Source organism: Dicentrarchus labrax, unplaced genomic scaffold (assembly GCF_905237075.1).
Source record: "Dicentrarchus labrax unplaced genomic scaffold, dlabrax2021, whole genome shotgun sequence".
Lineage (NCBI taxonomy): Eukaryota > Metazoa > Chordata > Actinopteri > Moronidae > Dicentrarchus > Dicentrarchus labrax.
The window spans coordinates 21,458,564-21,483,026 of NW_026136701.1; the positions used below are offsets into that span (position 1 = coordinate 21,458,564).

At 39.4% G+C, this 24,463-nt stretch overlaps 1 protein-coding gene across 1 annotated transcript in view; it reads right to left on the reverse strand.

The window, feature by feature from the left end:
* st6galnac3 (ST6 (alpha-N-acetyl-neuraminyl-2,3-beta-galactosyl-1,3)-N-acetylgalactosaminide alpha-2,6-sialyltransferase 3) overlaps positions 1–24,463 on the reverse strand; it is an 81,600-nt gene that overhangs the window by 27,542 nt on the left and 29,595 nt on the right. Inside the window, exon 3 of the mRNA XM_051424051.1 lies at positions 18,508–18,917. Coding sequence (XP_051280011.1) covers positions 18,508–18,917 — 410 coding nt within the window. The remainder of the gene's footprint in view (positions 1–18,507; positions 18,918–24,463) is intronic.

Genomic DNA, 24,463 nt, shown 5'->3' on the forward strand with positions numbered 1-24,463 from the left:
ATTGATATGATGGTCCTGACTGATGAAACAACCAATGTCTATTACCGATGTCTATTAAAACCACATCTAACATAAACCTTCTAACTTCATATTCAGGACTCTGATTTGTTTACTCTGATAGCAGCTAATGTTTCTATGCTAATTAAATTCTATAAATAGTATGAGTAGACAACAGAGAATAAGATGATACAGTACGATACTCGGGACAAGGTGCAGAGCTGCCGTGTCTCATGTTTTGACATGTTGTCCCCTGCAGAGTCTCTGTGCCGCTACCATGATCTGGGCTGCTGTGTTCACTGACACTCTGCATGTGGAGAACATTCATCAGTCTGACTTGCTCCACACTCGCAACATTTATCCCCTGACGCGTGTTCAAAAAACCCCACAAACACCCAAATGACCGACCAGATGGTGCAAATGGCGAAAGCCAAAAAATAACATATTTTCCCCCCTGTCGGCCTCCCTCCTGCATCCTCACAGTCATCCTTCCCCTCTCCTGACATGCACGTAGCTCACGGCGAGGGGTTTCCACTGATCTCCTCATCTCCGCCTGGCAACCAGCACTTTAATAATTCTCTTAGTGCAGAAGAAGGCATCTGATGCTTTTATGCCCACCACCACCCCAGCAGTTTTCTCTCATTAATTTCGCAGCACCCCAGTGAGTCTGAGGCAAAGACTTGGAGGAGAAGACAACACACTTACATCATAATCTGTTTTTTTCTTCTTTCTTTGTAGGTCTTAGAAAATGTGTCTGAGCTGTTTGTTTTACAAGCAACATTTATTCTATGTGGGCAAAATAAATGCATGATGATGTCTTACCTACCTCAGATGTTGATGATGATAATACTTGTTATAATATATAAATCAGAGCCATTTAGTGTTAGATTAAATACAGGGCTGCTGCCAGGTGCCATTACCTTTGAGGAATAATAACCTCCCAAAGAACCCAAGGAAAAGAAGATATATTTACCATAGATAAAAAATAAATGTGTATGATGTTATGATATTGATTCCATTTGTTATTTTAATTGAGTTCAACTGATTGCACTCGAAAGCCTCAAAAGTGAGTCAAAGTCAAAAGCAGTCCGCCTGCACTGATAGTTGTTTCACACAATTACCGCCCACAGATAATTTCTCTGTCTCAGTCACACTCAAAGCTAAAACTTCAAAGCAAATTTCTCTTCCGTTTTGTCTGAAACAACTTGGCAGATATTTCAAACTGATTATATAACCTTGTTTCTCATTTTAAAAGACAAAACCAGATTAGTCAACTAGAGCTCAACACTGAATCAAAGTGTGCCACACACGCTAAGCATATTTTCTGTTACATTTTAGGGCATTTAGCTGACGCTTTAATCCTCAGCAATGTACAATGGGTAGAACAGCAAATTCCTACTTGGGTTCAACTGATTTCAGTATTTTTAGTTAGCTATAGCTTATGTTTTGTGCCAGTACTCAGTGTATTTTCAGTACTCAGTGCCCTAAATTCTCTTATTGTGTGAGTGAGAAAGCCTCTGAAACAACATTCAGACCACTGTGGGACATTTAATCCCTCCAGTAAAACCCAAATTAATGATTTATAAAAAAAAAAAAAGATGACCTGTTTGTTCTAGGCAGGAGGACCACCTACACATCGCAAAAACAATTAAATAAAGTACAAATGTAAAGCAACAAGACTAAAAGTCTACAGTCATGCCAGCAGCACTGTGAGGCTATACTTGCTCAGAGTGTTTCACCATCTAAGTTTAGCATGTTCGCATGCTAACATTGGCTTAATAGCACGACACACAGCTGGTAAAGCTGAAGCTGGTGAGAATGTTATTAGTTTTGCAGATATTTAGTCATAAACCAAAGTACTGAAGGTGACAGAAGTCATTACAATTCCTCTGGGCAACATTAACATTTTTTTACCAGATTTCATGAAAATCCCAGACTAAAGATTTGTCCTTGTCGGCTAGTAGTTATTAATCCAAGCCAATACGTTTATGATATTAGTTTAATCATGGAATTTTTAAACAAGCTGCCTGTTAAATGATAAATTGGTAAGTGTTAATAATTTCTGAATGGGTCGGAACAACCAGCAAGGCTCATTTATTTCAACGCAGTAAAACATCACACAAGTCTTGTTGTATAACAAGGAATAAATAACTTTCAAATTCACAAAAACAAGTACTCGTGCACCTATTGATTGATGTATAACGTATATAACTCAGATGGTGTCGGAGGCTGTGCTCGTTTACGGTCACTGACTGATGTGCATGTTTCCCTCTGGCCACACTCTGGCTATGGCGTTCATTCTGGTCCCGCTTTCCTCTTTCTCGCAGCAGTCCAAAGCTCTTGCAAGTGTAAATAAACCTCCCTTGGTACTTCGAGCTTGCAGTCCCAGTACAGGCTACTAATAGGCCTGCTAACTAGTGGCAGCAGCTTGTCCAGTTAGCACGTGCAGCAGTGCTTTCTTACAAGAGAAACGGTCTGTTTTGCAGCAATCCCAATACTTTTGTCCCAGTAACAAGGCCCATCTCCCAATTGATGCTGGTTTTTTTTTTCTGTGACTAACTAATGAAAACTGGGTTGTCTAAGACTCTTCTTGTAATAACAATAATAACAATAATAATAATACATTTTATTTAGAAGCGCTTTTCTGGATACTCAGACACTTTACATAAAAACATAAAAACAGCAAAAAAAATATAAAATAGTAATAGTTGTAGACAGTTTACTCAACTATTATTGGACAGCCCTATGGAAATCTATCCAATAGTTGTTGAGACATTTGACTTAAAACCACAGATATCAACTTCATGGTGTGGCGGAAAAGTCAGCGTATCATCAAAGTCATTAGAATTCGTTATCCAGAGAACATGAATGTATGAAAGTTTTCATCGCAATCCATCCTAAGTGGTGGACCCACTGACCAACCAACCAGATCGACGTTGCCATCCAAAGCGAGGTGAAATGTTAGATATCTGTTAGATAGCAATAAACCAACAGTTTGAAATTTTAGTCCGACAAAAAAACTCCAAATACCGACATGAGTAAGATTATAAATAATCATAAGGGGAGTAAATGTACAACAGCTTGGTATGTACCGATCACGTATGCACTCTCCCACACGGGTGACTCTTGGGGTGGTAATGAGCATGTGCTGTGGTGTCATGGAAACAGGCCATCTGTCAACCAGCAACCTTCCCACAACCCACCTGTCACCTGTCAACAACCATGCCATTTTATTTTGGGAGGGGTAAATTGAAGCAGATGCCGTGAATGGCAGGTTTGAATTTTAATTGACAGAAGAAGAAAAAACTGCCACAACAATAACAAAAGTTCCCCTGCTGCACCAAAACCAAACTGAATATGAAGTACCTCATCATGGTTAAATATTGGCATTATTATCTTTTCCAATTCCCTTTTCTTTGACTGTAAAGTTCAAAAATAGAATCGATTTCACTTTTTGTCTGGGTTTTATTGCTATTAACTATATCCATCCAAATCAAGTGTGAACCGCTCATGACGTCACCCATTGGTTTGTAGAGAACCGATTTGAAGCCTGGAGATGGCGTTATGGTTTTCACCATGACAGGCGGTGGAGGGAGGTGAATTTAAACTAATAAAAATATACCTATGAATATTATATTCCTTTTCTGCCAATAGATCCTCCTAAATGTTACACTGGCCCTTTGAAGTCGGACTGCATCTGCAGGACTGGATGTGCTATATTATTTATTTTCTTTCTGTTCCACAAAAAAGTGGCTTAAAAAGCACCGGCAGAAACTATATTGTAGTTTGACATGATTGGATTTGTTTTTGGCCAGACTGTCTGGTATCCTAAGAGCAAAATATTACAGCTCCAGTTCATCTTAAGTTCAAGTTACAACTTCTGGAACGTCTGCAGACTTGATAAAACAACTAGCCTGAGTGAATAAATGAGGCAAAAGAAAAAATAGCACAAACTCACACACACATACCAAAAAACATCAGAGACTCTTTCTTTGGAAGATTTCTTTCTTTAACATTTAAAGGCCTATTTGCCATCACGTAAAGTGAAGCATTTGCTTTTCTCTCTTTTATATCATGGTCAATTGAATTATTTTACAGTCCCTCCAAGAAGTTGTGCCAATCCATGGGAATACTGCACAACCTTGTAATTTTGTACAATCACCTCAACACAAATTTGACCAATCATTGTAGTAGTAGTATGGAGAGAATTTTGTTCCTTTATTATTCAATCAAATAGAATAGATTTGAAACCAAAAAAGAGATTTGAGAGCAACAAAGAGTAAGTGGCAATCCAAAAAATTTTCTGAGATCAAAACAGAACAGGTTGCAATTGAAAAAAAAATATGAGAGAACATATTTCTTCAACTTCAAACAAAACTAATGTTTGTAAGTAAAAACATACGACCATTTTGCGTCCTCTTTGCTTGCAAGTTTTGTTTGCAAATTCAACTGCACTTGATGGGCAGGGTCTACGCTGGTGGACGAGAGAAGAGTTTCTATTGGTTGGTTTGACTGGCTACGTCTTCCGCATTACACCCACTTCTCCATTGTGCTGTGCTGTGCTGTGCTGCTTGGAGGTAGCCTGCTGCTCTTGAAACGTTTCCCATAAGTAATGAATTGCGCTATACATCGTTGGCTACAGCCTGCCGTACATTCACAACAACAACAACAACAACACAAGTAATGAATTATAATGCCCTGCTGCTGCAAGCACACTGATTAGCAGCAACATGGTTGTCTGTGTTAGTCACGGCCTGAGCAGAGTAGCCTAATGAGTGAGTGAATTACAGGGAGGCGTATACAACGTAGGGCTGTGATTTAAACATTTAGTGTTGCATGGTACTCGCGGTGCGTAGGCCCCGCCCATCAAGTGCAGTTGAATTTGCAAACAAAACTTTAGAACTTGCAAGCAAAGAGGACGCAAAATGGTCGTATGTTTTTACTTACAAACATTAGTTTTGATTGAAGTTGAAGAAATATGTTCTCTCATATTTTTTTTTCAATTGCAACCTGTTCTGTTTTGATCTCAAAAATTTTTTTTGGATTGCCACTTACTCTTTTTTGCTCTCAAATCTCTTTTTTGGTTTCAAATCTATTCTATTTTGAATAATAAAGGAACAAAATTCTCTCCATATTCATTGTAGTTTTTCGTGGGTTTCGATCATACTAGCGATTTTATTGTCTTTGGAACAAGTTGCCTTCCATTTTTAATAATTATCCTCAAAAAAAGTGGGTATAACTCAAATATTGCAACAATTGCAGTATACACTTTCTCTCGCAATTTCATTGGGAAAAAATACCTAAAAGAATGCATCACAGTTTTTTTGAAAATCTGCGGTAAAATCCGGCATTTTAGGTTGCAACAATCCCCATAAAAGCCGGCAAAATCCTTGAAGGGACTGATCTTTGGTTTTGGATTGAAAAGGTGAAGGGTATTTTTTACTAGTTTCTAGCAATAATTTATTGATACTTGAAAAAAAAAACAGATGAAAATAATTGTTAGTTGCAGCTCTAATTCCGACCTGAAGACAAACCATTGTATTTTATATGCCAGTTAGAAAAGTTATTCACCTCAGTATGGTAAAGTTGAGTTTCACAAGTCATTCTTGCAACAATTTTCTGCAGTTTATAGAACATCTTGATAAAAAGAAATGTAGACTTTATGGTTTATAAGCCCATTAGTTTCACTTATCAAAGCGCTGACAAACAGCCTTGAGTAAAATAATCTCATCATTATCCATGACCTGAGTCAAGAACTTAACACACCTCACAGTAAACAGCTTTGTTTTGCTAAAAGAGAGTCTGATTTATGTATTATTCAAAGTGAGTATACAGTCTTGGAAATGAAAGCCTCCATCAGACTGAGAGGTTTATCTTAACCAATTTTAGTGAGGAACATAAAGAATAGGCTTTACTACACTATCACCTTAAAAGTCTTTGCCCTCAAAGCGTCAAACCCTCGCAGAGTTAGTGATAAGTTCTACTCACCAGCCATAGCAACAACACTGAGCCATAAACCATTTATGAAGATTTATTTGGCAGAAAAAGCAGAGTAACAAATGTTTGGAAGGTCAGAAGAGGTGAGTCTGAATAGGTTTGGTAAAAGTGAACCATTTTTCAAAAAGAACAAAAAAAATAAAAAAAAGAACAAAAACAGAGCGAGTGAAACAGTCTGAAGTAAGTAGCAGACTCTGAAAGCTCTGCAGCCTATTCAACATGTTAATGGGATGCCTGTCCAAGACGTGGAGAGTAAAAGCTAAGGATTAGCAAAACAGATGAGGACCAACTTAAGAGATTTCTCCAGGGACAGAGATCAAGACAAAGACCTAAGATCCAGAATTACACACAGAACTACTGATTATCATTGATCTAAGGCTCAATAATCAATTAATCTCACTTGTACTGTTGAATAATTTAAAGCAGCCTCCGCTCTAGCGTCACACCTTAGAGAGCATCACAATAGGGAGTAATCCCATGCAAAAGTCCAATAACCATGGCACTATTAAGCTCTCCCTGACTGCTCTTAAGCCACACCGGGTCCCCACTCTTACAGTAAAGAAGATTTATGGCTGCTCGCAAAGACATGTGTTACGACCTTAATATGCAAAACCCTCTCGCTTCGACAAAGCAGCACCGCTCCTAGTTTTACAGGAGGCTTACAGCGCACGCTGCCGTGATTTTACATTTTCATGTTCATCACAGCACATTATGAAGATGGTAAATGACGCTGCACACAAATCAGAAATCTGAAAGGTGTGACAGACGGAATAATGAAGTGATTACTCTTCCTTTAACGTGTAATCCAATCTCTAATTTGACACATTTACACAACGCCACATCTCTTATGGATTTAGTTTCCATTCAATCTATCTATCTATCTATCTATCTATCTATCTATCTATCTATCTATCTATCTATCTATCTATCTATCTATCTATCTATCTATAGTGGTGAAAAGATGAGAAGCAAAACAACAGGTTAGTTAGTGATTGTAGTTTGGCCAATTTGATTAGATTTGGCCCACTCACCAAGGCAGTAGTCCCAGCAGCAGCAGTGGATGCCACACACAGTTTTAGACCTATGGAGTTGTTTTTCTGTGAGTGGGTCCCTGTTATGTTTGTCTTGTGCATGTGTATGGCGTGATATCAAAGGTGGGAAGTATAAATTCTACAATTTTCCAGACAACTTTCTACTTTTACCCCCTACGTTTTTACACAAAAAGCTGTACTTTCTACTCCTTACAATTGCAAAACAAGCTTGTTACCTTAGTTTTAATGCAGTAAAGATTGAGGGTTGTGTGTCTTCCCAACATCAAGACCAGTGCAGCAACATGAAAGACGTAACAAGATTAAACAGGCAATTGAGGAAGAGTCTATTTGAGGTTTCAGTTAGCTTTGCACAGAAACAGCCATTAGAAATGTCCTTAGACAAACTAAGAGAGTACATTTTAGAGCTTGTACTTTTCCACTCTTACTTGAGTAAGGAAGTCTTTTTTTACACAAGTAACTACATTCTACGAGAAAGTGTGTACGACTGCCTCCGCTGGGTGATAGGCAACTCCACAGGCGCCTTTTAGGTACTTAGCCCCCAATTACTGCAACATATTTTTACATTTAATGTGAGTTTCTAAGGATAGTTTAGTGAGTATTTTTATTTTTTATTCTTTTAAAAACATTTTGAAGAAAATATTCTGTACTTTTACTTGTCGATGTATTTTTATATTGAGTACTTCTTCCACTGCTCTATATGAAGTGTTAAATTGAAAATAAGAGAGCTGCCTTTTGTATTACATTCTGTAACACAATGAATCTTGGAACAAGAGCAAAGCTATTGTTTGGAATAGACATTTTGTTCCTAAAGTTCATAATAGTAACATTTCAGAGAGTAAACTGTTTGTAAACTTAAGTAAAGCATGCATCAACATTACTGAGACTTGAGAGCCTCTAAATCTTCGGGAGCTGCATTGAAAGCTGACCGGAAAGTAAACCATCTAATTTCACACGGCTCTGCAGATGCACAACGAGGATAAAAACAACACTGGAAGCCTCTCACTTGGATTACTATGATTTCTGTGGCAATGCGTTTAAAAATCGAAAACAAAATGCAAAGCAGTAATGCTCTGCGTTAGTTGATTGAAAAGAACCTTGAAAGCTGGTAGCAAACCGGCTGAATTATTATTTGTCTGAGTCAAGAACAGGAGTTGCTCTCTTTGGAGAGATGAGAGCTTGACAATTTTACAAGCAGACTTTAATGCTGCTGCCGAGAGGTGATTGCTTTCCTTTTCACACAGCGTTGTACAGCTATAATCTGAAGTGACTAGTTCACATCCAATTTAGAGCTGAACATATAACAGAACATCACTGACAGGATGCATTACAGCTGATGCTGCACGGAGCATTATGGCTGCACTCATTCTTCTTTCTTAGGACACTGATAGGATCCATCTCCGTCCTGCTCGCACAAGTAAAAGCATTACTTGACATCACAGAGTGAGCGTTGTCTCAAATTATGCAGCAGCCTGCACGTCTTGCATTTTATGTTTTGGCTTATTTTGCAGATAATTTGATTGTGATTCCACATTACAGTGAGCATAAAGACACAAGTCTTAAGCCAGCCTAAACATCAGAGAAAAGCTTGTTTGAGTCAGAAGGTGTTAGAGGATGTTGGAGACATGTAGAGGGAGCAAGCTATCTGCTCTGTTGGCAGACGCTGAATTCTGTACCTGCTGCAGTTAAAATGTCAAACATCGGCCTGGGAAAAGAAGAAGAAGAGGAGGAGAAAGACCGGGGGGAGGAGGGCAAGGCCATCTGTAGACCTGATTAATGTGAAGACAAAAGATATTTACAGACCATTAGTATCGCTGCAAATTCACATTACTGTTCTCAGTTTGTTTTTCATAGTGTTGTATTTGCACTCTACATCCCACTGCACACACCAGTTGTCTTTAATTCTTTAGAGACAGATGATTTATGTTATTAATTTTGCTTTTATGTTTTCTTTTAGACTTTGCAACACTGTGTTGATATTAGGGCTGCAACTAATTGTTATTTTCATGAACTGTCAGGAGAAAGTGAATATTTTTCTATCAACAGTTTTTGACCAGTTCTAACGTCCTGTTTTATCCGACTAACAGTCCAAACCCCAAAGATCTCACTTTAGAAAGATATAAAACAGAGAAACATAGAAAATCCTCACATTTGAGAAGCTGGAAGCAACCATTTCTGCTTCTTAAAAAAATTGTTGTCTAAAACGACTAATTTTGCTGTTGATTGTATATCAAATCAAATATACTAATTGTTTCATGTTTATATTATATATGCCTGTGAACCATTTTATGTTAATGAAGCAGATGTCAGTTTTTTTGTTGTCAAACATATAGCTATTCTTGTTGTTTCAATTGGTCTTAATACCCTACTTTATCTTCCTTTGTTTTCTGCTTCAGCTATACAATTTCCCAAAAGAGGACAATAAAGTTTAATCTCATATCCTCTTATGCCTTTTGAGGACTGTATGGCCCTTTAAAGGACACATAAAATTCTATATATTATATAATAAAGCATAAATATGCAAGAATATATCTTGGTGACAGTGGTGCAGAGACATATTCATAGTACACACTGACACACGACAGGGCCTTGTGTTACGAGGCTATTTCATCTCTTTAGAGTATTATTTTTCTGAAGCCACAGAGCCATTTGATCTAATAAGGCTTATTAGATGTGGCTGAGTTGCTACACTAGTGATGCAGGTGTGTGTTTGGGAGATTTTGTCCGGTGGAGCTTATTCAATTGGGTGCTGCAAAGCAGAACAGAAAATGCATTTACTGTTTTTGTGGCTGCGGGCTAACCATCATGTCTACCTGTGATACTGTCCAGCTGGTAGAATAACTGGCTCATGTGATATGCTATAGAGCAGACACAGCCTCCTAAACGAGGGTATGTCAAAAGGTGTCATCGTGCGTGACAAAATTGTTGGTGATATGAAAAACCAATCAGACATAAAAATGTGCGAAGAAATGTAAAATAAATAAATTACATAGCTGAAAGTTAGTGGGCACAATTATGTACATTCTTTCAGTTATTACAAAAGCAAGAGTGAGATACACAAATACATAAAAACAGAACTGAAACTACATCCAGGTAATTCATGTTTCTTCTTGTGTCTGCACACTGTCCAGTTTGTACTGAATAGGAGACCACAAAAGAGAAATTGCTGTTATGTTTCTGGCTTTGCTGGATGTGCATAAAAGGAGCAGAAAATTTAACCTTCTTTGAAATTGCTTAATATTTGTCTTCATTCCATAACCTCTTACAGTATCAGAAACATGTAGCAAAACACACAAGCAGCACATGCTAACCTCTGCGGAGCCCTTTCAGTGGAGAAAACGTGATGCAGTGCATGCAGCTGGTACCCTTTTTTATCTTTTTGCCCCTGCCCATCAGACAGCTAGACTCTGCCACTGCTATACCAATCACAGTTCACGTGTCATAGCCCTGAAGTGTGACCCTTATTTTTTAAAGGAGCCACACGACTATGTATGCTTGCTCCAAATCGAAGCCATAACCCCTTAACGCACAACTATAAGCTCCCCCCCTTTATCAACCAACATCAGTGCCCTGCCTCACTAACGCTCATGTGGCTGGATGGAAACACATCTCTTGTGGTAATCCCTCCAGGAGAGTGGAGGCTGTTATAGCAGCATAGTAATGCCCATGGTCTTGTGTTGTGTTAGATGTTCAACAATCACATAGAGGTGTAACGTCCGGGTGTCTACAAACTTTTGGCCATGGAGAGTAAAAAAGGAGAGGGGCGAAAAACTAGAAATACAGCTCAAAGACTCAGGAGGTAGAGAGGAGGTTTCACTACTGAAATGGTTGATGGTTCGATCCCTGACTCCTCCTGCTACATGTTGAAGTGTCCTTGAGCAAAATACCGAACCCCAAATTGCTCCTGATGCTGATGGGTGGATGAATGTGTATGAATGTTAGTTTCTATGTGTGATTGGTCATCTATCACTGTATGAATGTATGTGAATGTGGCCTACAGTGTAAAAGCACTTTGAGTGGTCGGAAGACTACAAAGGCGCTACACAAGTACAGTCCATTTAGCCAGTCTATTGCTAATAAATTACTTACACAACAGATTTTAAAACCACAGAGACAGTTTTTTGTTTTAAAATGTACAAAAAGAACACACAGAGGCTGTGAACAGACCTGTCTCTAACACAGATGGAGGATAAAAGGATTTTTGAAATTCCAAATGAAAACCAATGTCCCTCCCCCGCTAATAGTTTTGCAAACATTCTCCAAGTGTCATTACATCATAGGACATAAATGCAAATGGACTTTAAGGAAGACTGCACTTCGCCTTCAGCTGACAATTTGCCTCTCTCCCTCCGACATCGCCTCATTTCTCTCTCAGACGGGGTCAAAAGAACACAGAAAATGACAAGTCGTTGATCCCCTCTTCCTCTGGGAGCGGACACTGTGATGACTTCCTTGTTCTTCTGAATGGACCGGTTTTGACCTGATGAACAGCGGCCCAGAACGTCGGGTTATTTGTGTTTCAGCGTTTCCAGTGGCTTCATTTAATAAGATAATTTCATAGCAATTACAAGCTTTCAACACAGAAATGTAATGTCATTACACGCTTGCTCAGTGACAAATTCTTGCTTTGGATGGAGAGCAACACGCTCAGTGCTGATTTTGAGGGCCGTGTACAGTAGGAATCACGGCTTCATGTGGAGAGAAACACAATAAATTCTCCTGCTCGCTTTTTTCTTTAAACGGCTCGTTGTGATAAGCATGAAATTATAGTTCTGTGTTGATGCTGCAAACATTGTGTTTCAATCTCCTACATGAGCCAACAGCAACAATCCTGCTATCTGCTATTTTTTCTTCTTCTCTTCATATCCAATACACAAAGCAATTATAGATACAGCCACGTACTGCACATCCTGTAAACAAAAGTCTGGGCACTGGCGGGGAGTCATTTGACACTGAAGTTCTCGATCACATCGGGATGCAGATTGCATCAACAAAGTGCAGTGATTGGTGCTTTCTGTCACATTCCTTCACTTTGTGTTGGAGTATTTTATGGTCGGGCAATGTTCTGCTGCTTTGTCTGGAATATAACACACTTTAAAGCTGCACAATGAAGTGAGGCTGCAATAAATTCCATCTCTGTTAAGTGAAACTGGGTTTATGTATTAAAGGTCCAGTGTGTTGGATTTAGTGGCATCTAGCGGTTAGGTTGCAGACTGCAACCGACTGAATACCCCTCGCCCCACCCTTCCTTTCCAAGTGTGTAGAAGAAACTACGGTCAAGCATGTGAAAAACCCAAAAGCCCCTATCTAGAGCCAGCAGTCTCCTAGAAATTACGTTTGTATTACTAAATTGTTTTCATAATTGCATTGACAATGTTAGTAACAATGTGATGTTCAGAACCAAGTTTTTTGATCTACATTTATGTAACAACTTTAGAAAACTGTTTCCTTCAAAATGTATTTATTGTTGCAAAATACTACGGGCTACTGTCTAAAAATGGTGGTTCAACATGGCAGACTCAGTGGAAGAGGACCCGCTTCCTCTGTCAATAAAAACAGCTCATTCTAAGGTAATGAAAACACAGTGATTCCTATTTCCAGGTGATTATACACTAATGAAAACATACCTTCGAATATAATATACATATAATATTAAGTTCTGCTCATAGATCCACCTAAATGTTAGACTTTGGAAATACAGAAACTATATAGAGCCAAAACTCTAAGCTTGTCAGGAGCAAAACCTAAAACAGTTTCACAGACAATGAACACTGAGACTTTTGGAATACCAAAAGGTTTTGTTTGAGTGTTTATATCCAAGTGAGCTTTTATTCCATAGGGATGCTGTCAGTTTTAAACCAGAAAATACTCCTTCATCGCAAGAAAGTCCCTATGGGTGCTTCTGTCTTTCCCAATTTATTCTCTAAGGACCACAGCCTCCAGGCTTTTTCTAACTTAAAAAATCACAAAAACGTTACAGATCTGTGTCACATTAACAAATATTGAACAGAATCTCTTAGACCGTGATTATAACACAGAGGAGCTGTTGAAATAAATGGTGTTTCATTTTCAACCCAAAACTGTTTTAGGATGAGTGAGTGCTGACTGCCAGGGGTACTCACACTCATATGAAGTGGATGGCTAGAGATTATGAAGCATGATTACGCAGCCGTGACATTCACGCTAATAAAAACAGATTAAATTAAAATTCACCACATATTTAGAGTGGGGCATCTGCTATTAAGTTCATCTACGATTAGTCTGACTCACCCCTGATGATTAAATTTCAGATGAAATATCCATTTTTGGTTCCTTCGTCAGACCGTTTAACCTGAAGCACCAGCGAGCCCTTTAAGGATACTTTGTGTTTGTGTCACATTTTATTTATTATTTTTTTGAGGGAGGATTTTATTGCCTTTATTGGTAGGAGATGTTAGGGAGGAGAAAAAGAGAGGGGCTGGACTGTACGCTCCACCACTTGAGTTAGCAGGGCGTAATTTTTCTGACTTCTGTTTTTTTTTTTGCCACTGATTCCTGCCCAGTGTGAAAAATAATTTCATAATAGTCCTCAGACTATTATTGCTGTGACCAAATTTGATTCTTCAAATTTTGGTCACAGTTCCTCAATTTCTTCTCCATTTCACTGAGTTAAGAATTTTGTTTTACATCACACTGTGCTTTCTCTCATCTGACAACCACACCAAGAAACCAGAGTCTTCATCATAAAATAATCCCTTTAGAAACATGTCACCTTACAGAATTTGCTGTCACATTCATGTCTTCTTATTTCCGACATCTCAACAGGAGTTAATTTTGAGCCAGACGTGACACCATAAAATATCGTCCGCTACAACAAGTAATCTAATTTCATGCTGGCTGCATATGAGGATGACTGAAAGTAATGTAAACTGGAGTACACGGAAGTAAATGAGCTATGACTAAATGGCACCTGTGTTCTCCTGAAGTTAAAGGTCACACGTGGAGTTTTTGACCGCGAGTCATGCTTTTGAGTGTTGTTTTGATGAGCAGTTGCTCATATTGTTTGTACCCTGAGCACGATGATTCACATGCTGGCACAAGGACAGGGGTAATGTGACCATCATTTGTTTCAACTGCAGATCTATATGCAAATGTGTGTTGGATGTCAAAGTTTGTCTGTCAAATGAAACAAGTGGAACAGCTGCACGACATCCATGTCTTTGTTTTTAACAGAACAGGAGGTAATTACGAAACAGATGTGACGCCATAAAGTTTGCACATTAAAAACAAGTAAATGTTAATCTAATTTCATGCTGTATGTGCTGAAAAATGATTGGCAGAAATGTAAGTAGACAAAAGTAAATGAGCTATATCTAAATGTAATTAAAGCTCACCTATGAAGTCTCGTGTAAATGTCTAGCGGATCTCCTGGTGAAGTGATTGTTTCAGACACTGTTAAATGACCTACCTTTACATACCTCAAAGACTGACCGTGCGTGTGAATATAACATCTCTCTCTTTCAGGTAAACCACAGTGAGACAATTAAAGAAGAGAAGAAGAAGGATGCAAACCTATAAAGGAACGTGTCTGTATGTGTCAGAAATGCATTAAATGTGATTCACTAGTCTTCTAGGGTTAAAAGAATATTCTAAATGCCTAGTTATAGAAATAAAATGCTAAAGAATCCTGATTCTGTGGAATAGGAAAGGACCCCAGGAATGAATAGGTACTCACAGGGATAAATAAAATTGCCTGCACTAACCCACAGGAACAGAGAGTTTCACACCTGTGAAAACCCACACACATCCACACAAACAAGCACACAAACGTACATATACACGCTATGAAGGAGCAGCTGGCTGGGAAGCAGCGACCCGGGTCACACAGGCCCAGGTGGCAGAGCTGTAAAGTGACACTGTGATTTAAGTCCTGTGTCGTCGTGAGGTCTGTTATCTACCGCCAGTAACAGGGCCACGCCGATACGGTCCGACAGCCAGCGACTGCAGCTCAGGAGGTAGTGCTGATGACGGATAGGTTCAGCCCATGCAACTTCCAGCCGCAGTGCGCAATTACATGAATCATACGTTTAAGCGGCTGTCAAATACATTTACATCCAGGTTGTTGTCAGACTTTGTCTTTGCTGCTGTTAGGTGTTGATTTGAAAATGTCCTGCCTGTTTCTTTTAGATTATTTTTGTTTGGGCAGTTCACTGAACAGGATGACTGGATGGATGAGAGAGGACGACACGCTTCAAACGTCCCCGACCGGATTTGAACCTGGGACGTCACCGTGATGGTGTGCCTTTAACAGCTGAATCATCAAGATGCATTGTTGGAAAATACATAAACACGGACGTTTTCCCTGCCAGCAGACAAACACACTTTTCACAGAATCCTGTGATGTTGAATCTATTGTGTAGTGTATTTAAGAGTTTAGAACGTAGAGAAGCTAAGTGTGATTACATCCCTCTCTCTCTCTCTCTCTCTCTCTCTCTCTCTCATATATATATATATATATATATATATATTATACATATTTAGAGGACCCACACAATTCAAAGCTTCAAGCAGCTCCTCAATTTCCTTTAAGCAATCCACTCTGCGACAATCGACACTGACTGTGTCCCAATTCCATACTACATGCCAATTTTGAGCAGTTTTTTTAAATACAGATGATTTTCCAGTGTCCAAAAATGTAGGAAAACATCTGCATTAAGTCTTTGGAAGTTAAATTATAATGGAAAATTCAAAGCCGCAGTTTGATTGTGCATCCGTTGGTGGATATATTCCATCATTTCCTATTAAAAAATGGTAAAGAACATAATTTGTTTTGCAAACTAACTGCAAACATTACAGTGAATACTACATAAATGAGTGTGTAACACATACTGTATAATAGGCCCTTTCCACAGAAGACATTTGGACTAAAGCACATGTGTAAATAATAAAATTACTGATTTCTATTTAGTCTGAGTCTTGGTATCGCACATGCTGACTCACTGTCACACTGTCTTGGCTTGCTGGGACACTTGAATAGAACAGAGTCATCATTAATAGTATTAATTACAACTGTGCTTTACATACTATGAGAAATTTAACATGTCTGTTGTGAAAAAGATGTGTGCATAGAGTTGAATTAACCACAGCAGTCCTAAAAAAACTCAAGCGAAATACTGACATTGTTGAGTATTTATCATCCAGAGTAATCACAGGAATTAGTATGGAGCTTGGCATTGAGACACAGCTTGTGGCTGTTTATTAGTTCCTTCTTGGTCTTGATGGTCTCATTTGGACCTTCTGCTGATTTAAAGGACCAGTGTGTAGGATTTAGTGGCATCTAGCGGTGAAGTTGCAGGTTGCAATTAACACCGCTCGCATCTGTATTTGAAGACCTGGGAAAAAATGCGAAATGCCTTATCTAGAGCCAGTGTTTGCTTTGTTTGTTCTGGGCTACTGTAGAAACATGGTGGTTCAACATGGTGGACTCGGACATGGAAGGCGACCTGCAGCGTTTAAAGATAAAAATGTCTAATTTTAAGGTAATAAAAACACAAAGACTCCTATAATCAGGTGATATGTATTTATGAATATTAGATTCCATTTCTGACAATAGATCCTCCTAAATGTTACACACTGGACCTTTAAAATCAGCTGGTCCTAGTAATGGAGTTGACCCAGGCTGGAATGAGGGGCTCTTCACTTCAGCCCTGTTTACCCCTTCAAAGTCTTTTCAAGTGTAACTTCCCCACTTCCGTCTGGGAATGAGCTTTGTAGCAGACCGTTTACATCTGGTTTTAAAACTACTGGTGGAGAGACGGTTACTCAGACGACTGGTGAGTCAGTCAGTCAGCACAGCACTGCACCTGATCAGCAAGTCAAAGCTGAGGCGGCACATCTCCTGGGCTGCTCACGGCAATCTGGATAATTAGAGTTGCGTTCGATCATTGTTCCATCTCCACCAAGCTGATGATTATCCCCCACACTATGCAGCAAGCGCTGACAGTAAACCAGTGAACACACACAAAAATGACAGGGTAAAGGCAGACGAGCCTCTCTATTAACATTTTTAGTGTGCTACGTCGTTGTGGACTTGTACAGACATGAATAGAAAGCGGAGGAAATAAATTGATACGTTTATAAGTTTGTTACATTGCTGTGGACTTCAGTCTAGTTTGCTTTGCTAAGTATGCCACAGTGATACCATACTGCATAAACTCAACGTAATATCCTTATTCCCTTCTCTCCCTCTGATTACATTAAAATATACAGTGTCTTTCAGGCTGATTTAAAAGCTGTTGCCATGGACACTAATTACCTCTTAATACTGGAATATGTGCAGTCAGGTTTTAAGACAAACACAAACAATGACAGACAGGCAGAGAAACAGACATATAGGCAAACCTCTCAGTGCTCATCACATATGCATTAGATACGGTCCATTGTTCACACCTCGAGTTTGGTCTCTGTTACCAATCAGCACTGATTGAAGCTCTGCATCACACCCAGGAGCATTATGTCCCGTAATGAGATTCTTCTCCCCGAGCATACCTCCCTAATCCCACGTCTCTATCTGTGCTTTGTGGGCCTTCAGAACAGCTGAGCCAGGCTGAACATGGACGCTCTACATGAAATTCGTTGTTAACCCTGCCATCTTGAATAAGAGTGAGACAATGGAGCTGAAATGGAATGGATGCTACGCTTATTACAGAACATGTTAATCCTCTTAAGAAGTTAAGAGAGGTCTTGATGACATGTGGGAGAGGCAGGACCATACAGCTCTGTGGAAATGAGCAGAGGCTAGTCTGAGAAATGAGGTTCATCCTAAACAATAGCGAAGCCTGAAGCCTGGTTCTTATAGTTATTAACCTGCAATTCACTTTGGGGAATTTATAGAGAAAAAAGTTGCTAGGTGGGTCTGTCTTCAAAATAATTCAGAGCCATTTTAAATTTGCTACAGCAACTTTCCAGCTTATCCTTTACTGATCTGTAGCTTGAATAATTTCAAGGTTTTGCAAAATCGAAAATCGAGCCAAAATGCTGTCAAAGACGTTGTGAGACCGGCTGCAACTAGGGTGTTTAGATAGACTGCCAGCATCATGCTACCTCATTAACCGGATTTTCCCCAGACCGGCATTTGGCCGATGCCTATAACCCAGGCAGCGCATGCTTCTGAGGCTCTATATAAAAGCTTCTCTTATAGAGAATGGCCTCCAGTGCCGTGTAGAGCCTCTTCAGAGGGAACGTTAAGTAACTCACTTTGATAACGCCTCATGAAAGGGAGGATTTGAGACGAGGAAAGCACAGAGCATTGAGCAGACCATCAGCATCGATAAGGTCGATATTATAGCGGCGAAGAGAACAGTGAATGTCAAAGCACTGAGTGGTGAATTTGTCAGAGAGAAAAAAAGGAGGTCTGCTGTGGAATGTACTGATGCTGCGCCAAAAACAGGCACAAACAATTGAAGAAGACTGTGGTCTGACTCACCTGTCCTTTCCCGTCTCCTTCTTGAAGACCATGTCGCAGTAGTTCATCCTGTCCTCTGTGGTGACGTAGATTCGTGCATGAGGGTAGTTCTCTGCCGCCTGTCGCAGCATGTTGTACACAATGCCCTTCCCATCCTTCCTCATGTTTCGTAGCGGCCCCCACACGACGTAGACGGTGTCGTTGCCCTGTCCGAAGAAGTACTGGGGCTTCTGCAGCAGCAGGGGGACGCTGGTGTGAGAGACAACTCTCAAGGTGGTCCGCTGGCCCACATCACGTTCGAAGCCCCGTGTGGGCGCGTTGTTCATCCGCCAGATGCAGGGAGAGCGGTCAATCTGCAGGCCGGCAGCCTGGCCCAACATCTGTCCAGAGCTGGACACGATGCTGCAGAGCTCACAGCGCAGCTTCAGAGGCTGAAGGAGAGAAAGCAAGTCGGTTACAACAATTAATCATTACTATATACACCGATCAGCCATAACAGTATGAGCATTGACTGGTGAAGTGAATAACACTGATTATCTCGGCTCCTGTCAGGGGGGGGTATATTAGGCAGCAAGTGAAAACTTTGTTCTCAAAGTTGATGTGTTAGAAGCAGGAAAAATGGGCAGCGTGAGGATTTGAGCGATTTTGACAAGGGGCCAAATTGTGATGGCTAGACGACTGACGCCTTTTACATCTACAGATGCCATTGAATCACCATGTTTCTACAGTAGCGAAGAATGGACAAACCAACACTGGCTCTAAATAGGGGCATTACTGTTTTCTGTGTGTTTCGTAGCCACCGCAGTTTCCCCTTCATACATGGACGCGGAGGGTGAAGCGAGGGAGTTGCAGGGAGTTACTAAATCCTACACACTGGACTTTTAAGTCTTAAGTAAGTCACATCCCACAGCAGTCAAGTCCAAGTTAAGTCTCAAGCTCTCATTCTTGTGAGCTGAATATGACTCTCAAGTCTACAGCTGTGGTTAAAGAGACAATAAACAATCAATAACTTTTAGCAACTTCTATTAACAACAATCAGCAGGGCTGTGGGACAGCTCACACAATAGAGGCACAAGGAAACTAGATAACTAGACCCAAGAGAAATGAAATATCTCACAGTGCAAAATACTGCTTTATCATTTTCTTTTGTAGCTTGAGAACAAGGCAAGACAATGTGTCTACAGCTAACAACATCCTAAAAATTCAAGGACGTTGGTAAGGAAACATAGGTTTGTCTTGGAATTAACTTCGGAAAAACAGAATAAAGAACAAAATTTTAATTTGTAGTGGTAATCAACGTTATGGATCAACAACTCTTTTTGGGGTTTGTATCTTTTATTTTTCAAGTATTTGAAAAAAGCAATACACATTCTTCTAAAATGGATTCAAGAATATTTTGCAATATCATAAAAAATAGGAATCCTATTTAGACCTCGACTGGTGAAATTAACCATAGACAGTTCTAAAGTGCTGCATGTCTGGTTCTTGTCTTTTAATTTAATTTAATTCAGTTAATTAATATTGAATGCTAACCCCTGAAAGTGGATTTCCTCTAAAATATACTCTATCTCATGTTGTTTAATTTTCATCTTATGATGTTATAGTTTGTGATATACTTTATATGTGTGCAATAATAATATTAAAGTGATGTTTTGGCTCAGGGCTTGTGCGATCAGAACATAAAATAAAATGCATTTGGTAATTATTTAGAAAAAACTATTCATCAGGGTTTTACAGCCCTATATAATTTTCTTTTATTTCTTCAGATTAATGTCACTGTGCCCAGAACTAACATTGATTAAGTTAATTGAATGTGGGACCTCAGAGGTTACACCAGTCTTACTGCGACAATGCAGAAGAAAGAAGCAAGGGAGTTGCGTCATTTATCTTACTGTATATTTTTTATATATCTTATTATACTTTACTGGAGCACGGGGATTTGTAATGAATCTTCAATAATAGCTCTTAGCTATGCTTTGTCAAGGGAGGAAGAAAGCCCTCTCTGAATCCGAAATGGGAGATTTACCTAATTGAAGCTAATATGCTTGGTTTGTTTTGATGAGATTAAACTTACTTAAGTGAATGAATGCATGAGAAAGTTAGAAAAGAAAAACCACTGTATCATGACTAAGCCCTGTTTGATAATTTGCTTAATGGAGAATAACTGTAATGTCACTGGTTTGCATACAAATTGCATTTGTGCTGCGTTCTGGACGACTGTTTAGGCGGCAAACATGAAACTCTCTCTTGCATGCTCGGCGTTTAATCAACAAACAAGAGAGTTTTATTGTTCAGAATCCCACAAGACGATCCAGTAAATTCTATTATGAATACTTGGCTTATCATCTCTCATATGATTCATTGTTGTGCATACAGAAGATCAACAGCTTGGAAAGGAAACAAAAACAGTGCTTTTTTTCTAACGAGACATAATTCTTGCGTGAATTACTCCAACAGAGCTACCTGCTATTGATTTTTCTCCCATGTATGGATTCAGTCATGGGTTAAGAAATGATCTCTGGACCTGGGCTGGTAGCTCTCCATTTACTGGCTGGTTGAGACACACATCACCGCAGCCTTGAGCTGTCAGCAGCTCGTCCATCATCACCCGCTCCCTTCAGCCCAGCTCATAACTCCATCACGCCTTTCAGCACACACAGATTGGCTGAGCTCTGTGGGGAACACTGGTTGGCTAACTGCATTTGAGACACATACTTCTGTGGCTGGAAACCAATGGCTGAGGAGCCCCTGAGCAAGGCGTTTGCCACACAGCTGCCGCAGTAAAGCTGCCACTGACATTGTGCTTGAGAAAGTGAGAAATTTCCTGCATTAATTAAGGTTAATTTAAAATGAAAAACAGGTATTTGAATAGTTTACAGAACATAATTAGCTTCCCGTGAACACTAATCACATTTACATGTATTAAGGAGGTGTGTAAAACTTCATCTAACAACTGTAACCTCTACTGGAACACTTTTATTTAGTATATAAGACTGGAATCTAGTTCCTAACAAATCTCTGAACATTACGTCCTGTAAATCAATAAAATGTTATGGCCTCTTCATCTTCTCAGCTGTGATTGATGTTTCAGTTTAATGTTCACGACGGTGCTGTTTCAGTGTTGCATGCAGTAATCGCAAACAGAGTGCGCTTTTATAATCCCAATAATTTTGGCACCCTCTGATAAGTACAAAATCTACTCAAAGCCTCAGATTTTAATGCATGAGTGTGTTAAAAATAAAGTGGGTTATTTAAAAAAAGCAGGCTTAATGCTGGGAACACGGTCATCATTGAATTATAGCACTAGGGTGTGAACTTAACCTTGACATTCATTAAAATGCTCTAAACACGATTAATTAATAAGCAATAATTATTACATTAACGTGCCAAGTACCAGTGTTAGAAGCCTCCATGGCACTTAAAAATGCATTGATTAGCTGTTGCTGTCTACATTGGAAAAGCGATTAATTCTAAATGCTCCTCTTGGGGCACGCACATTATACTAAAGAATTAAAAAAGGTTGTATGTCTGAAACGGCATCTCAGTAAATAACAGTAGAAAACTACTTTAACTAAATAAGCTGCAGCTACGCTTAGATTTTAGCCATTTTTGCTAGGGGCATAACTCTAGGTATGGCAATGTCAGTTTGGTTGGTCCACCACTTTCATCCATAGTGAAATATCATCTATCATCTCATATATATATTTATATATATATATATATATATATATATATATATATATATATATATATATATGTAACTCAACTTGAAATCATTATTATTAACAGCAGTTGATCAAGTGTCAGGTAGGATATGTCAACCACAAGATATATACATATAAACACACATTTAATTACTTGGATTGGCAAGGGGCCCACGCTTGTCAGGTGATACCTTGTCAGATACCTTATTAACAAAAGCTTTATATGTATTATAAATAGTGCCAAAGTCTTGTGGTTGACATATCCTACCTGACACTTAAATTAACTGCTGTTAATAATTATGACGTAAACAGAGAAGAAACCCAGTATTGTAAAAATTTTAAAACTAAATGCCAATTGAGTTACTAAATAACTCTGGTTAGGTTAGCTCAATCCAATATTTCCCACTTATTTTTTATATCTGCATGAACACTACAACTACTTCTGATGTCTGAAACCACTACCTCATTCACTCCCTCAAAGCTCCTACGAATATTGAGCAGTAAATTGACATTTTGGACATTTACATTTGTCTTGCAGCATCATCATTTTGCATCGCACAAGTGTCGTTTACTCATTAATAAACTGCAAAGCTTTGTATTGTGGGTAGTAGTGAACAAATGTCCATGCCATAGACACATAGGCCACTCAACTGTGGAATATTTGAGGACACTATAGTGAATACATTTAACAGTCAATACAGTGCAGTATAAGGAGTGATTTCAGACAGACTGAAACACATTTTTCTCTATTTATGCATGTATAAATAAAATATAAGCCATACTTAGTTAAATATTTTGGGTCCTTCCTTTAAAAGTTATTTTTGGAAGTTATGTTTCAGCTCGTGAGCTTGTGACGGTACAGTGACTCTGTTTCCAGTTTATTTCTTTTGATCGGAAGGCGCTACAGATGCTCCCTAGTAACTCATTTACACTAAAGGCTTAACAAGCATAATGTGAAACTAGCTGGTAATTACTGGGAACTTAGAAGGAACTTTACAAAACAGATGGTGCAACCCAGGCCTGAAGATCTCTCAGTAAAATGATTCACAAAGCAATCCAAAAATAGATACACTTTCCCCCTCTTGTTGGGTATTGTGTACTTTAAAAAGGCCTGGATTTAAAATTTTCAGGTCTAAATGAAAATATTGAGTTTCTGTCTCCATCTGTGATAGACCAGGGGCATGAATGTAAAGTGCCACAAGACAAATGTTTTCTATTTCTCCTGAAAAGCAGAGCAGGAACAATTTATCACACCTGCAGGCAGACTCAATCAAATGAGGAAAATAAGGCAGACCATTCCCATGCTACCGGGTTATGCATTATACATGCTTGCAAGAGGTTTATAACACCACAAATGACACCTCACTGTGGATCATGTAAGATTGCCTTACCGTCCAGGAGAAATATTACTGGTTCTTAAGGTGTTGCCGTGTGCTTAACAGAGGCTGACAGCTCACACAGCAGGCTTTCACTCCGGACGTAATCGCTTACGACACCCAGCACAAGAGTATCACCTGGACCAGACCTCCACAATTCTGTCCGTCCTTTGTCAGAAAATTTCGGGAGTGCACAGAACACTTCTGACACTCACGTTCAGCCCAATCATTGCCCCTCCTGATCTGCTATAAAGAGCTCACTGGTGGGGGAATTTGAGCCGAAAAGAGGCCTAATTCTTCAGAAGCTGCCAGTCTTTCCAATGATTTGCATAAATCTCCATGGGGAGAGGGCAGTGATTTAAGCAGGCTTGTCTAGAGGCAGAGGGAGGTGCAGACGTAGAAATTGGTGTAAAACGTGATTGCCTCTGGGCCCCTGTTGTGTGGATCAAACTCTCTGGAGGCAGAAGAAGACGCTCCGCATTAATCCGCCAATATCAGCGGACTGAATATAAGGCATCCACTTCTCATGAAGGACCAACGCATCCATCGCTACACCAAATCTAGATGTATTGCAACCCAAACTGAGAGCACAACCCAATGACCTGTCAGCTAGAGATATTGCATGCATCTCATGCAAGCAAATTATATGATTTTCCTGCGTGACTACCCAATATCCGCCAATATATGCCCAATTTCAGTTTTTGTCGGCTGCCTCCCTAAACAACAAACACACAGCTTGGGTTTTACATTTTGATCTGGTGGGAATTAAAAGGCTTTGATATTTCAATTTCCATAAATTGTGCGGGGAATATACAGCACAGAGCTGTTTGAAGGCAGAAGAATAGGATCACGGACATGAGTGCTTGGAATTACAAAGAAATAATGCTCGCAGGAGAC